A 17,538-nucleotide genomic window follows, 5' to 3' on the forward strand; every position below is an offset into this window, starting at 1 on the left:
TAAAAACTTAGCAAAGAAATAGAAAGATTCCACAAAGAAATAGAATATATAAAGAGGAACCAAGTTGAATTTTTTAATTGTGTTAAAATATGCGTAACAGGGACTTCCCTAGTGGCGCAGTGGTTAAACTTATGCTTCCAATGGGCCTGGGTTCCACCCCTGGTCAGGGAACCAGATCCCACATGCATGCCACAACTAAGAGTTTGCATGCCACAACTAAGGAGCCCGCCTGCTGCAACTGAGCCCATGTGTCACAACTAAGGAGCTGGCAAGCTGCAACTAAGGAGCATGCCTGCTGCAACTAAGACCCAGTGCAACCAAATAAATAAATAAATAAAAATACACATAACAGGGAATTCTCTGGTGGTGCAGTGGTTAGTACTCAGCACTTTCATTGCTGTGGCCTGGGTTCAATCCCTGGTTGGGGAACTAAAATCCCACAAGCTGTGTGGTGTGGCAAAAAACAAACAAAGAAACAACAAAAAAAACCCCACAATACATTTACCATCTTAACCATTTTTAAGTGTATATTTTTTAACAAATTGAAATTTTGGAACAGAAAACTGTGGTCATCTAAATACAAATTCAGTGGATGGCTCAAAAACAGAATGTAAGGGGCAGGGGAATCAGTGAGCTAGAACAGCAGTCCCCAACTTTTTTGGCACCAGGGACCGGTTTTGTGGAAGACAATTTTTCCACAGACAGGGTGGGGGGATGCTTCAGGTGGTAATGTGAGTTATGGGGAGGGATGGGGAGCGGCAGACGGAGCTTTGCTTGCTCACTCGCCCGCCGCTCTCCTCCTGCTGTGCGGCCTGGTTCCTAACCAGCCATGGACTGGAAATGGACTCATACTGGTCCACGGCCCGGGGGTTGGGGACCCCTGAACTAGAAGACAGAAAAAATAGAAATTACCCAGTCTGATCAGTGGAGAGAAAATAGACTGGGGAAAAAAGATTAGCAGAGTCTCAAGGACCTGTGGGATTGTAGCAAGAGATCTAACATTTGTATCATTGTAGCCCAGAAGGAGAAACAATAGAGGGCAAAGCTGAAAAAAGTACTCAAAGAAATACTGGCTGAAGACTTCCAAAATTTGGCAAAATATATAAACCTACAGCTTCAAGATGAGCCAAACCCAAACAGGATCAAACCAAAGAAATCCACACTAAGACACAGTCAGACTTCTAAAAACTAAAGACAGAGAAAAATCTTGAAAGCAGGAAGAGAAAAACAACACCTTACCTACATGAGGAAAAAATTCAAAAGACAGTGGATTTCTCATCAGAAACCATGGAGAAGAAAAGAAAGTGGCACAGTTTTTTTAAGTGCTGAAAGAAAAGCACTGTCAACCCAGAATCTTATATCTAGTGAAAATATCCTTTAGGAATAAAGGAGAAATCAAGACATTGTAAGATGAAGAAAAATGAAGATAATTTAGGGTCACTAGTATAATGGCTAAGCAATGGCTAAAGAAAATTCTCTAAATTGAAGGGAAATGATAAAAGAAGGAATCTTGGCAGATCAGAAAAGAAGAAAGAACATGGTAAAACAAAAATATGGGTAAAAACAATAGACTTCCTTTTTCCTCTTCAGTTTTCTAAATTATATATGATGTTTGAAACAAAAATTATAACACTGTCTGATGTGGCTCTAAGTGTATGTAGAGGAAATAAGCGTGCAACTACCATGAGATCCAGCAATTATGCTCCGGGCATTTATCTTAAACAAATGAAAACATATGTTCATACAAAAACCTGTACACAAATGTTTATAGCAACTTTATTCATAGTAGCCAAAAACTGGAAACAACACATACATCCTTCAGCTGGTGAATGGTTTAACAACTGTGGTACACTCATACTGTGGATTATTAGTCAGCAGTAAAAAGGTATAAACTACTGATATAAGCAACAACCTGGATAAAATCTCCAGAGAATTATGCTGAGTGGAAAAAAACAATCCCAAAATGTTACACATCATATAAGTCCATTTATCTAACATATTTGAAATGATAAAATTATAGAAATGGAGAACAGATTAGTGGTTGCCAGGGTTTAAAGGGCTGTGGGGTGAGAGGCGAGCGGCTGTGGCTATAAAAAGACAACATGAGGAATCCTTGTGGTGAAAATGTTCAGTATCTTGGCTGAATCAATATTTCAGTGGTCATATTGTACTATAGTTTGGCAATATATTATTATTGGGAAAAATTGAGTTAAGAGTACAAAGGAGCTCATTGTATTATTTCTTACAACTGCATGTGAATCTACAATTATCTCAAAATCAGAAGTTTAGTTAAAAACAAAGACACCAGCAGGAGAATGAAATACCAAGCCATAGAATAAAAAAAGTATTTGTAATACATATAACTGATAAAAAATTAGTACCCAGAATACATACATAATTCCTATAAATAACTAAGAAAAAGAAAGACAACCCATTAAAAATAAAAAAGGAAATGTTAAAGTTCTAAATCACTTTACAAAAGAAGATATTCAAATGACCAATACACATATCAAAACAACTGCTCAACGTTATGGGTGATCAGGGAAACAGAAATTAAAGCCACAAAGAGCTACCACAACAGAGTCTTCAGGATGGCAAAACAAACAAACAAAAGGAAATATCAAGTGTTGACAAAGATATATATGATCTGGAATGCTCATATATTGCTAGTAGGAAAATAAATCAGTATAAACACCTTGGAAAACTGTTTGGCATTATCTACTAAAACTGAGCATATATTTACCCTGTGACTCAGCAATTCTTCTTTTTGATATGTATCCAACAGCGATGCATATATATTTACATTAAAAGACATGTACAAGAATGTTCATAATGGTATTACTCATAATAGCTCTATGGTATAAACCACTGAAATTCCCATCAGCAGTAGAATGGATACAAAATTGGGGTATGTTCATACATACATTCATATATATTTATCCCTGATGCCTCTCTTTCCCTCATTCCTATCCATCAGCCAGTCCTCATGGCTCCACCTCCAAAACATAACCTGAATTTGTTCACTTCTCATATCCATTGATACCATCCTCCTCAAATCCACCATCATTTCTCACCTGGTTTACCAATATAGCCTTTTAACTAGTCTTCTTGGTTCTACTCATGCTCCCCTATGATTCATTATCTGTAAAGCAGTCAGAATGGTCTTATTAAAATATAAATCAGATCACCTCATCCTCCTGTTTAAACTTTTCAGTGAGTTCTCATTGTAATTAGGATTAAATCCACTCCTCATCATGGTTTGAAAGGCTGCCATACTGGTTCTGCTATAGTCTAAGACATTTAAAAAGAAAGATCCTAAGATATACTGAGTGGCTTAAACAAATTAAGAGTTTATTTCCCTCTCACACAAGGGTTGAAAGGAAGATAGTCCCAGGTTGTCAGGGCATTTCTGCCAGACTCAACCTGGAGTTCCATCTTTGGCTCCAAAATGCTTGCTCATCACATCTGCATCCCAGCTAGCCAGAGATGAAAAATGAAAAGGGGAAGCCATGCCCAGAAGTTTCCCTTTCCACTTCTGCTTACATCTTCATTGTCTAGAACCTGGGCACATGGCACACCTAACTGAAAGGAAGACTAGAAAATGTTGTCTTTGGCCAAGCTGACATGTGCCCACCCATGACTCTATTACTGTGGAAGTAGGGAAGAATGAACACTGAGGACAACTCATAGTCCTGCTCTACCCTACATCATTTCAGTCTTCTCTACCTCTCCAGCCTTATCTCTTCCCTCTCTCTTGGCCCTCTAGCCACACTAGCCTTCTTGCTCATTCCCTCCTTAGTCCCCCAGGCCATTGTGCCTGTGCTGTCCTACATCTGAAATACTGTTCCCTAGATCTTTACATGACTGGGTCCTTCTCATCATCTGGATCTCAACGTCTTCCAAGACACATTCCCTGACCCTTCCCTCCCAAGCAAAGCAATCACTTCCTTTTATCACTCTCTAGTCCATGTTGTTTTATTTTATTTCTAGCACTTATCCCTAGCTTAAATTCTCATTTACTTACCTGCTAGACTATAAGCACCATGAGAGTAGAAATGTTGTCTGACTTATTCTCTGTCAGCTACCTTGGATAGCTTCTCCCCAGCTACCTTGTATAAAGCAAGCTACCTTCTCCCCAGCTACCTTGGATAAAGCAAGCATTCAACAAATATTTGTTGAACAGAAGGATTAATTTAGCCAAAACCCCTCATTTTATAACTGGTAAAGCTGAGGCCCAGAGAAAGTAAATGGCTTGCGTGAGGTTCTGCAACTAGTTAATAGATTCCCAGGTCAGTGCTTTTCTCCTATTTCATCCAGCCTCCTCTTTGAAGTCTTCTATTATCTCACCTCTCAGCAATCATTCCTCTGAACACCTATAGTACTAGACTTTAACATCCATTTGGTTTTCAGTCTATAATAGTTTGTATTGTTATTTGTTTTTATTATATTTGTCTTATTTTCCCAACCAAGCTGCAAATCCCTTGAAAATACCAACTTTCTAACACATAGAGAACACAGGCCCTGAGTAGGTATTTCACAAAGAGACTAAAGTTACTTTATTCAGTAAAGTGAAACTCAGATTCATTACAAGTTTCCTCTTGTCCTATTATTGAAGATAAAAGATTTTGGTAATTTCTGTGTATCCCCAACTAACATACAGGCAAGACTGTCTTACCGGTAGTCAAAATCTTACGTGCTTCATCAAAACTATGCAGAGGAGCTGCTCTGGGTGTAATGGGTGGATTCTGAAAGGTAATTCTTGCTGTAGGTGGAATCAATCCTTGTTCTATCATACTTAAAATACCTAAAAAGGAAGGTTAGAAGAATATGAGTTTAACTTCAAGCATTTCCACAAAGTCTGAACTCTATAAATTTCACAAGTGTAACTTACTCTATTCATTAGTTTATTTGTGAGACTACATTTAGTGCCTTAATCTTTTGCAAGAAAAAATAGCCATAATACTGTTCATTTAAGCCTAATCTAACCCAAGAAAAAATGGCATTTCTAATAATGGTATTATGAAATAAACTTGTACTATGATAATTTCATTTTAAGGTAGAAATATAATTCCAATGCAAACAGAAACTTCTTTATACTTAATGGCATTTTCAATTATTGATAATATTGGTATTCTTTTTAAATTTCAGAGAAATCAGGTACACAGTCAATAACTAAGGAGATCTTTGGTTCTGAAAGAAAGAAAATCTGTGTGCTTGAAATCATGCTCCTGTTGTTACAATGAGTCATATTTTATTTTTAAAAAAGAGTTATTTTTAGACATTTCTCATATTACCAGATGATGTGAATGCCCAAGTAGGTTGTTTTAGTGTTACTGGGCAACATGGTTAGTATTAATGTGACTAATTTACAATTCCTAGAACTCATACTGTGTCAGTATGACTGGTGCCAAGGTTTTTTAAGGACAGGAGACATTGTTTTAAAAAAATGAATAAATCAATGAGTAAATGAATAATTGAACAAAACCTGCTGTGAGGGGCAAAACTCACATTAAGGTGGATCTATGGTATTGAAGCCAGAAACCCAGAAACTCAGGGAGTACTTGACAGAGACCTGTGATAGGGCTTCAGCTTCTTGTTGTTCTCAGCTAATAGGAAGAAAAATAAAGAACCCTGGCTCTCAATGAAATCCAAGTAAAAAACTGTGTCCTAAGCTGGACTAGGTTGAAGAAGTTGGCACACATCCTACGAGGGATAAATATTGTTTTCATTTGCTTTATTATTTCTAAGGAGTATATTATGTCACATTCAGGAAATTAAAGTCTAGGGTTATAGGAATTCAGAAGAATGATCGCTGAGGGATGGGAGAGCTGAAGAAGACTTCACTAAGAACAATGATTCCAAAACAATGATGGTAAATGATTCTAAAACAATGATTCCAAAGAGAAGTCTTAAGTTTACTTACTGCAGGATTATCTGGGGCAAGAATTTACTATTATAAATGGAGATTCCCAGGCCCCATCCCAGACCTGTCCAAATTTCTGAGGCCCCTGGGAATCTGCATTATGGAAGCCTCCAGGAGATATTTATGTGCATTGAAGTTTGAGAATCACTAGAATTGGGGCCAGTAATCTACATTTTAAATAAGCACTCCAGGTCGATCTTTTGCACTGTTAAAACTTAAGAACTACTGATCCCAAGTACAACTCTTCAAGCCCTTTTCAAAATTAGTACTCCAGGTTTTAATTGTTATAACACCAGAATTTAACTACTTTAAAATATAAAGACTAATTCTTTGTCCTCACAAATATTTTCCACCTATAAATATCATATCCCATGTCCAAGAACTGTGCCTACTTTGCAGATGTGAAAAACAGAGCTGCTTCTAATTCAGTGTATTTTCATTACTAGAATGAGTTTCATTCTCTGAGAATCCCAAAGAATATGAGCATGATTTTAACCCTTGCTTTAGTACTAGTTGAAGCAATTCACTTAATTTTAGACAAACACATGTGTGCATTTACCATTGAAAGGAAAAAGTTATGATTTTGGAATAAGCAAAAGAGATTACTGGTTATCTTTTCATCAAAATGCTGGAAACTGGAGATTATCTGACCCTATAATCACCTTTGTTTTTGATTAATCTCTTTTACAATTCTGTAGAGATTAAGGTTAGTTTATAGAAAACCGAAAGCAGTGCAAATAATTCTTGTTTATACATATCCAAATAAATTTTGTCACATGGAGGGACAGTACTTTTCCTACCCCCCAAAATTCAGTTCTGCATGCATTTGCAAATTTATTTCCAAATTTTTGATTTGTAAATTTGTCTGCTGTTTGAATTCTTCTTTGAATCAATTGTAACATTTTACTGGTTCCCTCATTTAATTAATGAGTTAAACAGAATCTTTGATGTGTTCATTTTATAGTTGTATAAGAGTCATGGTTTTACTTTAAAAAATATATATCCTTTAACAATTTTGGAGATCCCACCAAGATGAGCAAAAGATTCACCTGAAATTGCCAGAAATGGTACATATCAAAGGGAACCAAGCCAGGCACTTATTTTCTTGGCACCCATAGGTGAATTCAAAGTGACAATAGAACTTTGCTGACTCTTGTTTTTCTAATTTTGATATTACTCCATATTAATGGCTGATAAGTTAGTCCTTGTTGGTGGCTACGACTGAGAATTTGGTGAGTTTTGTAAATGGATCTCACAGAGATCTATTCCCTATCGAGTGAGAGACAGTAGAGAATATGGTTTGTAGACTTCTGTTTGTCTATGTGTGTATTTTGAGCTCAATTCAACCAGGAATTTCATACCCACAAGGAAGGAGACTAACTTTTTGCTATCTGGACCATTACATTTTTGTGTTTCTGTGTTTATTTTTCGTTTGTGGCTGAAATTGTAGGATTGAAGCTATAAACTCTCTCTGTATCTGTATGTCTATGTATCTGTAATTCAGAAAGGCCTTTATTTCTCATTGTGAAAGTAGAATGTTTTCCTGTCTCCAGATGGTATTAATAAATTAGATTGTAAAATCTCAAATTAAAGGAGCTGTGTTCTTATTGACTTATAGAGAGAAATGAGCACTTACAGGAATTGAATATTCCTAAAATTCCCAGAAAATAAGGAAATTGAACTTCTACTACTTTAGATGAGCTCCCTCTCACCTCCCGAATTCAGAAACTCTGACTGAGCCCCCATACTTTTCATGGCAATATGGGTTATTTGCATAGTTTCAATAAGAATCTTTTCTTCTTTTATTAAGATATAATTGAAAAAACTGCTTATGCAACCAAGAACTTGCCTGGAATTTCATATTTAAGAATGATGTTATTAGTCAGGTATAATAAGTTACAGTTAAAGAACTAAGCTTGACTTTATGGAACCAAATGCTTACAAAGCCCTCCCAGAAAAACTGGCCTGATACATGGCTTATAGGATTTCCATCCTTACAGGTGGAAAGGAATGTCATTTCCCAACAGGTCCAAGAACCTTAGGATATTTGGAGCATCTCTAGAGGAGAGGAATGTACCCAAATTTGTAGGTTCTGTAGTTGAAATATGGTGGACAGAGTTTCTTGGGCTTGATTTTCTAGCCTCAGTATAGCAAGTAATAGAGGATTTAAAAACTTCAATCTGAGATTCCTTATGAAAACTTCCAACAGAGCAAATTTAAGATGGCCTATGTGGTGATTAACATTCTTGCTGCATCTATGTAAATTATCAGGCCAAACCTAATGAGACCAGCCTTATTTTGTGAATAATTTTTTTAGATCATTTTGTATCAAAAATGGGGGAAGATTATAGGAAATTTTTTTTTATGTTTTAGAATAAGCAAAAGAGATTACTGGATACCTTTTCAATGGAATGCATTCAGGAATTATCTGAACCGAGTCTTTGACCAGGCTATTTTACAACTCTGTAGAGATTAAGGTTAATTTGTGGGGAAAAAACTGATAATAATGCAAATAATTCATATCTATAGACATGAAAAAAATTCTGTCTGGTGAAGGGACATTCCTTCTTTCCATAGAAATGTCAATTTTCCATCTATTTGCAAATTTATTTCAATATTCCTGATCTACAAAGATATGTTCTTTGGATTCTCCTTTAGAACAGTTGTGACAGCTTACAAATTCTCTCCTTTAACTGATGAGTTAAGTAAATAAAATCTTTGACATGTGTTCATTTGTAAGAGAGTCAGGATTTTACCTGTTTTTGAAAATCATCCCTTAACACCTTTGTCTCATTTAATTTTCAAAACTCTCTCACTTTCCTGTTGACTAGATTAGGAATTAGAAATTCATTCATTGTGTCAGTCATTCAACCAATATTTAAGTGCCTGTTATAATATCCCCACTGAGGAACTATTCTGGAGAGTGGGGATTCAATGGTGAACCGGACAGACCTCATGGAGCCTTTAGTGGTGGAGAAGACATTAAATAAATTCACAAATAAATATATAAGTACAAATTGTGATCATCTATAAAGGAAAAAGACAGATGCTTGAGGAAATGACTTTTATAGGCAGAGGTAAAAGCACTTGTGAAGGCCTGATGTGAAAAAGTGCTTGGCCTGATAAGGAAGAGAGAGAAGTCCCATGTGGCTGGAGCACAGAGAAAGCAGAATGAGATGAGAATGGAAGGGAGGCCAGGTCAGGCATGCCTTGTTTATAGAGTTTAGAGTTTATTCCAAGATCAGAGAGCAACTTGCCCGCTGTCACACAGAGCCTAAACGGAAAATTTTTATTATGAGACTTATATTCTTAACCATTGTAGAGGGGTTGGGGGAGCTTTCTTCTTTGGATTTAGCAAGATAATTCAAGAAGAAGTAGAGAAGTTTGCCCTGCATTTTCCAAAACTATTCTCTCTTCTGGATGTTGTTCATCTTTCACCACATGCTGGACTTGTGTAGATCTGGGGTGACTTAAATGACAGTTCAGAGCATCAGGACATGTAAAAATCTGGACACTCTATCTACATTTGTGTGGCTTGTGCTTTCCTGGCACTCATATTACCTTGCACAGTACCAGACATGTGGCAAGTACTCAATAAATATGTGTTGATTAATTGGTTAATTAATTACAAATATTATGGTAGGCCATGTGTTCTCTGGCAGATAATTGAGGGATGAAAATATGATGTTTTTCTGGACCAAGCTGCCATGGCTCTAGATTTACCTTTGTTTTGCAGCAATTTTTTATTGTGTCTATCCCTAAAGCAAGTATAGATAGATAGATTGATTGATTGATTCATTCATTCATTATTTTATTCATCTTAATTTGACCCAGGAAGAATGTGTTTCTAAAGCAAGAAGTAGAAACTCTGCTGAAGTTTTCTCAGGGAGTAAATATTATGTAAACCAACTAAAAGCATGTGTCACAAAGATTTCTAAACAGCAATGATTTGTAACTAGGAAAGTAATTGTTACAGTTGCAGGAAGTTTAATCAATTAAGAGACTTATAATGATGCGGGGCTGTCTTGAGTTTTGCTGTACCCCACCACTGACTGGGTCAGCAGACAGAGGATACAGGAGCTACAAGATGGGGGACTTTAAATCTTCAGGTACCAGAAGAACCCTGGGGAACCAACTTTAGATCCAAAATACTCCAGACAACAGTTAGAAAGTGAGATAGAAATAATTAAAGATCATCTCACTTGCTCATATTTGAGATACAAAAGGTGATCCACTTAATTCTTTAGGGGGACTTCCCTGGTGGCGCAGTGGATAAGACTCCACACTCCCAATGCAGGGGGCCTGGGTTCGATCCCTGGTCAGGGAACTAGATCCATGTGCATGCTGCAGCGAAGAGTTCACATGCCACAACTAAGGAGCCCTGGAGCCGCAACTAAGGAGCCCACCTGCCGTAACTAAGACCTGGTGCAACCAAAAAAAAAAAAAAGAATTCTTTAACATGTCAGCCAATTAAGTAGCAGGGAGAAGTAAAGAGGGTTACACTTGAGACACTCAGTCCTTAGTCATTTGCTTACTCTTTCATTTGCTTATTCATTCAACCAACAATTTAGTATCTACAAAATGCTAGATATGGTTCTAAGCACTGGGGATACTGAGATAAAGATGACATGACCTTTTGCTTAAAAAACAAGAAATCCACTGGTTTCACAAAGTCTGGTATTTCGACTAAGACATGCATAGTTTAAATGCTAATTTCATTAATTCTGGCTTCATATTTTTGCATAATAGTATATTGAAATAAGTTTTCAAATGCTATCAGGAAAGCATCAGAAACTATCTGCTCAGAAGCTTGAAAAATTATAATAATATCACTTAAACACAATAATAATTTTAATGTGTAATAACATCAACATCTAAATCAATAGTAAATCTGTAGAATCATGGATTTTAGAGGTGGGAAGGGACTCTAGTCCAACCTTCTGGTTTACAGAGAAGGAAACTCAGGCCACAGTGAGGACTTGACTTGTCTGAAGTCATCTTGGAGAATTAGTGGCTGAATCCAAATTCAAACTCAGGCCCCCAGTCCCACCTCAGTGCTCTTTCCCTATGTTCCTAAACATATAAAATGGTTATTGAATCACTAACCTTTATTGGCATCCACTTGTAAGACTGGCACAGGGGTGAAATAGGGATTCGTGCGATGAGGAGCTGGCAGAACCGTGAGGTTGGATATGGTGGACCCTTTTATTAACTTCTGAGCCTTCACCTAAATGATCAAAAATTTGTTTTCAGCAGACATTTTTGCCTTCAGAATGAACACAGTTTTCTTCTTGTAAACAATAAATAAGATTATGAATAGTTTCATTAAGTTTTAATAAAGTAGCAGTATCAGCTCCAATTTTATTGCTAATGAGTACCCTGTGCTATTGTCTACTGTAAGGAGTTTGTGTAATTTAAAATAGTTAATTAAATCCAATTAACATGTGATTTCCACTATGCAAAGTCAGTATAGTAGTTAATAAAGGAACTATTAAGATTTTGTTCAGTTTTAATGACTACAATATAAAAGTGCTAAATCTTGACAGGAGGCTTTGAATACAGCAAAGTTTTGTACAGGCAAATTTTCTAGGAAATACATATTAGAGTTTTGAGGATAAAGAAAAACTGGGAGAATGTAAAAAATATATCAGTCAACATTAACAGGTTAAGGATAAACTCTGAGCATACTCTTGCAGATCTTAGAAATGGTTAAAGACATGATGTCTAGATCACTTACAGTAGATATTACTTTTCCTAAAGTCATTACATGATTTTATTATAGTTATGAAATATGAATTGTTTCTATTAAATGGTTTCTAGATTTCAAAGATTATATGTATTGCAAATAAATCACATTTAATTGTAGAGCCCAAGCACATTATTTTACCTTTATTATAGGAGGTTATGAATTACCTGGGCCCTCTCAGCAAGGAAGATGCAACTGTTTGGTATTTATAGACTGTTTTAAATTTTCCAGTCGTTTTCCAAACGTTAATTAATTTGCACAACTTCCAAGGGAACTAGGTAACGGTTTGCTATTTAACTAATAAAGAACCAAGTCAGAAAGCTTAGTAGATTTGTCTCAGGTCACGTAGAGTACTAGATATGCAAAGATTATTCAATTTGAAGATTAATCTGATTCTGCATTAGTGAAACTTGCCATTGGACTCAGTTGTAGTACATCTTATTGTTCATCAAGGTCATCATGACCTTAAGGAAAAAGAAAGGGAAAGTTTCATCAAGACTCTGGGGAGAAAAATCACTTTGCAAAATAAATATCTATTGGCTGAGAAATGTCTGTGAACAAAGTTATTTTAGGGCCACACTGCCACGATGCAGTACTTAAGGGAAACTATAAGCAACTACCATCCTATGGACACCAAACCCTTCGGCGATGTTTGGTGAGGACAGTTTAAAATGACTACAAATAGGACTTTTAACAGGAAAGAGCAGACTGTTAATGCAATCGGTTTCCTTCCAGGCGAGTGGGAAGAGGAAAGGTCAGTGCTCTGGGTCTTGCCTTGATGAGAGTGTGTATGCGCATTGTGTGATTGTGGAACTTCTGTCTTGCTGATGCACCTTGGTCTCCTTTCCTCATCCTCCACTCTCCTTTCCCCACCTCACCTCCAGAGAGGAGTAGTTTCCAGGAGCTCCTCCTAACCAGGGAGGCTGAGATAATCACCCCGTGTACTGTGCTCCAGACATGGCACAGGCATAGCTGAGGATACTCAGTATCAAAAATGGAAGGGTCTCCAGTTATCTGATTGATCTCAGGGTCAGGGAGGCAAAGGTAAATTGAAGGAAGAAAGATTCCACTTAAATAGAATTGTCAAGTACTGTGAAGGTGTAAAATATAGTTTTGGCAGTTTCGGGGCTTACAGCATCATTTATCTGGATTTTCTGAAAGCCTTTGACAAAGTACACCTGACAACCTGCTCTTGAAAGCTAAAGTAGCAGGATCTGACATCAAACACAATGTAAAGTGTGACACAAAGATGAGGGTGGAAGGCAGATGATGTTCGGATTCTCTCAGGCAGTCAGCACATTCATAACACTGGTTTCTTTAATTCTTTACATTGCATAAATCTCAACAGTGTAAAAGCCAGACCCAAGGTCTAGGGCTGTGCTGAAAAGGCAGTGAGGGGTGTGTGTGTGTGTGTGTGTGTGTGTGTGTGTGTGTGTGTGTGTGTAGGGGGCATGGAGGGGTGACATCCCAGCGAGTTTACACTGCTGCATATGCTTGGTTGGAAGAAGGACGGTAACAACCTTCAGCGTTTACTGAGCATTTACTATATAACACTAACTTTAATACAATAAGCATTAAATTTCATGAGCAATGGAAAATCTAAGAGCTATGAGAGTGCAGAAGAGGTAGTAATTAACTCTGCCTGCTGGTATCGCAGAAGGCTTTGCAATGACTCTCAACCCTAGCTGTATATTAGCATCACTCAGGGAGCTTTTTAAAAATACTGCTGCCTGGGCCCCAACCCTGGGCAATTAAATCAGAATAGCTGTGTTGGGGCCTGGGCCTCGGTATTTTTATAAAGCTCCCTAGGTGATTCTGATGTGCAGCCAAGGTTGAGATGTACTGCAGTCAGTGATACTTAAATTGTGTCTTAAAAGAAGCACTGAATTATATCACATAGAGAAGAGGATGCAATTGTAGGTAGAAAGAATGGTGGCGACAAAGCAAAATAGCATACAAATGCATGAAGATCTCATTGAAGATGAAGGGCTCTGTGTGGCTGGAGTATGCTGTGTGTATCAGGAGGATAAGGTGGGGGATGAGACTGGAAAGTTAGGTTTAGATTAATGCAAATTAAAGAAACCAGCTTTATGAATGTGCTGATTGCCTAACAGAAGTCGAGTATCATCTGCTTCTGGCTTCTCTCTCTCTTTTTTCATTAATTCATTAATTAATTTTTGGCTGCGTTGGGTCTTCATTGCTGCGCAAGGGCTTTCTCGAGTTGTGGCAAGCAGGGGCTACTCTTGGTTGCAGTGCACAGGCTTCTCATTGCGGTGGCTTCTCTTGTTGCGGAGCACAGGCTCTAGGCACGTGGGCTTCAGTAGTTGTGGCATGTGGGCTCAGTAGTTGTGGCTCACAGGCTCAGAGCGTAGGCTCAGTAGTTGTGGTGCAGGGCTTAGTTGCTCCGCGGCATGTGGGATCTTCCTGGACCAGGGCTCGAACCCGTGTCCCCTGCACTGACAGGCGGATTCTTAACCACTGCACCACCAGGGAAGTCCCCTGGATTCTCTTTTATGTCATGCTTTATATTTTATGCTGAATCATGCTTTTTGGTTTGTATACTACTAATGAAAGAATCATATTCTAAACAGAGCAATGTCCCTTATATCTGGTACTTATTACTGCTTCCAAAACTATAATTCAGAACTCTATCACTTTATGCCAAAATCCTCTATAATAGCTTAAAATTTTTTCAATATTTAAAAAATATAGAAAAGCTTAAAGAAGAAAACAGCAATCATATTCCTGTCAGCCAGAATTAATCACTGTGAATATCTTGGTATATTTGCTTCCAGTGTTTTCAAATAGAAAAATAATTCTATTTTATTATTCTGGTAATAATGATATATGCTCATTATAAAGATTCCAAATAATGCAGAAAAACACAGAGATGAAAGTTTAAGAAACCATACCAAATATCATGAGGTGATTCACTATCCCTGACATCTTTGGAGTGATTGATCTATTGTTTTATAAAAGTAGGACTTATATTATATTATTAAACTTAATTTGACATGAATTTAATAGGAAGGGAAAAGGCTGAATTAAATCCAACAAATTGGAACTTCCCTGGCGGTCCAGTGGTTAAGACTTTGCCTTCCAATACAGGGGGTGCGGGTCCGATCCCTGGTCGGGAGCTAAGATCCCACATGCCTTGTGGCCAGAAAACCAAAACAGAAGCAATATTGTAACAAATTCAATAAAGACTTTAAAACCCCATCAAAAAAAATCTTTAAAAAATAAAATAAACCCAACAAATTATTAAGCCTCAAATAAATATTTCTTTACCACAGGATTCCTGTGAATTAAAAAAGATTCCTCTGCATGTGTGGGCAAATTTTTTCTTAAAGGGCGAGAGAGTAAAAATTTTAGGTTGTCTCGGTCTATTTTTATAGCTGGAAAGTAGCATAAACAATATGGAAACAAATGGGTGAAGCTGTGTTCCAATGAAACTTGACTTACAAAAACAGGTGGTTCACCCTCAGGCAGCGATTTGTGGACCCCTGCTCCATTGTTAAATAAAGGCAATTATGAAAAACATTTAGGTTTTTTTTCACCACATGTTTTTATTTTGGATAACATACCCCAGCTTCAAAAGATGCAAACATTAGAACTTTCTTGCTACTCCCATCTGCTCTCCCTCACCTCCCAATTTTGTATTATATTATTTTTACATTGTCCAGATTTATAATATTCACATTCTGTTTTGAAACCATCATTGCTATGATTGTTTAGTATTAGTTCTACATGTGAATGGATCCAGTGCTCATCAACAGTCCTTCTGTCAGGGCTTTTTTATGCTTGAGTTCTTTATTTTGGTGGATTATTAAATTGCCTGGCTTTGGTTATCAAGCAGTTCTTTCCAACAAGTGTTCATGGGTATTTTACTTCCCTGAGCCTTTATACTTGAATTACACCCGGGGCCATCCTTTCTTAAAACTCTGTAGACTACACCATTGTCTTCCACAATGAATATAATGAAATTGGATGCCAGCCTGGTTTTTTTTTTTTTTAAAGAAATTCACGTTCTTTTATTTATTTATTTATTTATTTATTTATTTATGACTGTGTTGAGTCTTCGTTTCTGTGCGAGGGCTTTCTCTAGTTGCGGCAAGTGGGGGCCACTCTTCAGCGCGGTGCGCGGGCCTCTCATTATCGCGGCCTCTCTTGTTGCGGAGCACAGGCTCCAGACGCGCAGGCTCAGTAATTGTGGCTCACGGGCCCAGTTGCTCCGTGGCATGTGGGATCTTCCCAGACCAGGGCTCGAACCCATGTCCCCTGCATTGGCAGACAGATTCCCAACCACTGCGCCACCAGGGAAGGCCGCCAGCCTGATTTTTTACCCCTTGTTGGTGATTTTTCTTTCTGCCTGGATGTCTGAAGCATTCTCTGTCTTTCAAGTTCAAGTGTTTAACTAGGAAATACCTTTATGTTAAATATTCTAAATCAAAATTTCCTGGGATTCAATGTTTTCTTTCCACCTGCAGATTCAGTTCTTTCTTCACTTTAGGAATGTGCTCTTAAATTACAGCATTAGATACATCTTCTCTTTCATTTGCTGAGTTCTCTCTGTGAGGGACATCAAGTGTCCTTAAATGTTGGCTCATCTTTATCTTTCATAGTGTGGTTCCTAACTATTCGTTCTCTCCTGGTTCCTTTTAGAATAGAACACTGAGTTTTAGCTGAGCACATGGCTGTCCAGTTAAAGACCACATTTCCCAGTGTCCCCTGTGGCTAAATGGGGACATGAAGCCAATAAGATGTGGCAGAAGTGATACGTTTAACCTCTGTGGCATCTCCTTAGAGTGCTTGCCCTGGACTATTTTTATCCTTCCTACAGACTGAAACATGGGGGTGTAAAGGAGCCAGCTTCAACCATTGAAATGAGAATGTCCTATAACCACAGGAATGAGAAGGTGATGGAGCATCAAGATAGAAGGAACCATATTTTGGATGACCTCCTGGAGGAGATCCTGCCAGACTTGGACTTCTTACCTGTGGACTCTTTTGTGAGTGAGAAGAAACTAATTTATTTAAGGCATTAGATTTTTGGATTTTTTTGTTACAGCAGCTTAGCTGGTAACAAACTAATATGCATATCTGTTAACTTCTAATTAATTTCCTTTATTTTTTCCTCTGCATTTACTGTGCTTACAGTCTTTTCTCCATGTCAGTATTTCAGTATTCAGCAGTATCTGTTCTGTTCTTTCTATTTATAGTTTACTTATTAGTTCCATAAAGTATTTTGGTGTTCAATTTATTTCCTTATGTCTGCAACCTCCCTTTTTATCTCATTCTGCTATTTTATCATCTCATGGTTGAGCTCTAGTTTTACTTAATTTATGCTCCTATCAAGCTGTGCTATAATGTGAAGAAATTGTGAGAAAATTCCTTCTGTTCCTTGAGTTATGTTTTTTCCTAGATTAGGCTTTGTCTTTTGCAGCCCATGATTCTCCCTCCCTCCTCAGCTCTTTTTCTTTTGTTAGCTGTGGGTGAAATACTGACATGTATGTAATAGATCATTAGTGACTGTGTCATTTCTTTTCCCCTTGTACATACTTGGGCAGCTATGTACAGACATTCTACTTGCTCTGATATAGTATCTCCTCCCCCATTGTCTGGTATCAATGTGTTTTCTCTCCCAACATCTGAAAACTGGGTATTCTGGATTTTCTCCACCTTTCTGTGACCTGAGGGCTTAGGTGGGGGAAGCCTCTGTTTTAGGACATACGCGGTTTTTGTTAAAATATGTAGACGCTCCTCCCTCTCCTGAGATTTTGATGAACATATTGTATCAGGGTTTGCTCTACCCAGTTGAGGATGAAACCATCCCTCCCTACCCCCACCCCCAGGGCTTTGGAACATTTTG

The 17,538-nt window shown here is 37.6% G+C and overlaps 1 protein-coding gene across 5 annotated transcripts in view; it reads right to left on the minus strand.

Annotated features, from left to right (window-relative positions):
- The window catches only part of IQCH (IQ motif containing H), a 210,553-nt gene that overhangs the window by 132,244 nt on the left and 60,771 nt on the right, over positions 1-17,538 (minus strand). For 4 of the 5 annotated variants that reach the window (XM_028166537.2, XM_028166534.2, XM_028166533.2 and 1 more), the window contains exon 1: positions 4,676-4,793. In XM_028166537.2, the coding sequence (XP_028022338.1) occupies positions 4,676-4,793 (118 nt within the window). Of the gene's footprint in view, positions 1-4,675; positions 4,805-11,029; positions 11,151-17,538 lie in introns of those variants that run through there. The other variant, XM_028166528.2, reaches the window with a different exon arrangement.

This window comes from Balaenoptera acutorostrata, chromosome 3, assembly GCF_949987535.1.
Source record: "Balaenoptera acutorostrata chromosome 3, mBalAcu1.1, whole genome shotgun sequence".
In the NCBI taxonomy this organism is placed as follows: domain Eukaryota; kingdom Metazoa; phylum Chordata; class Mammalia; order Artiodactyla; family Balaenopteridae; genus Balaenoptera; species Balaenoptera acutorostrata.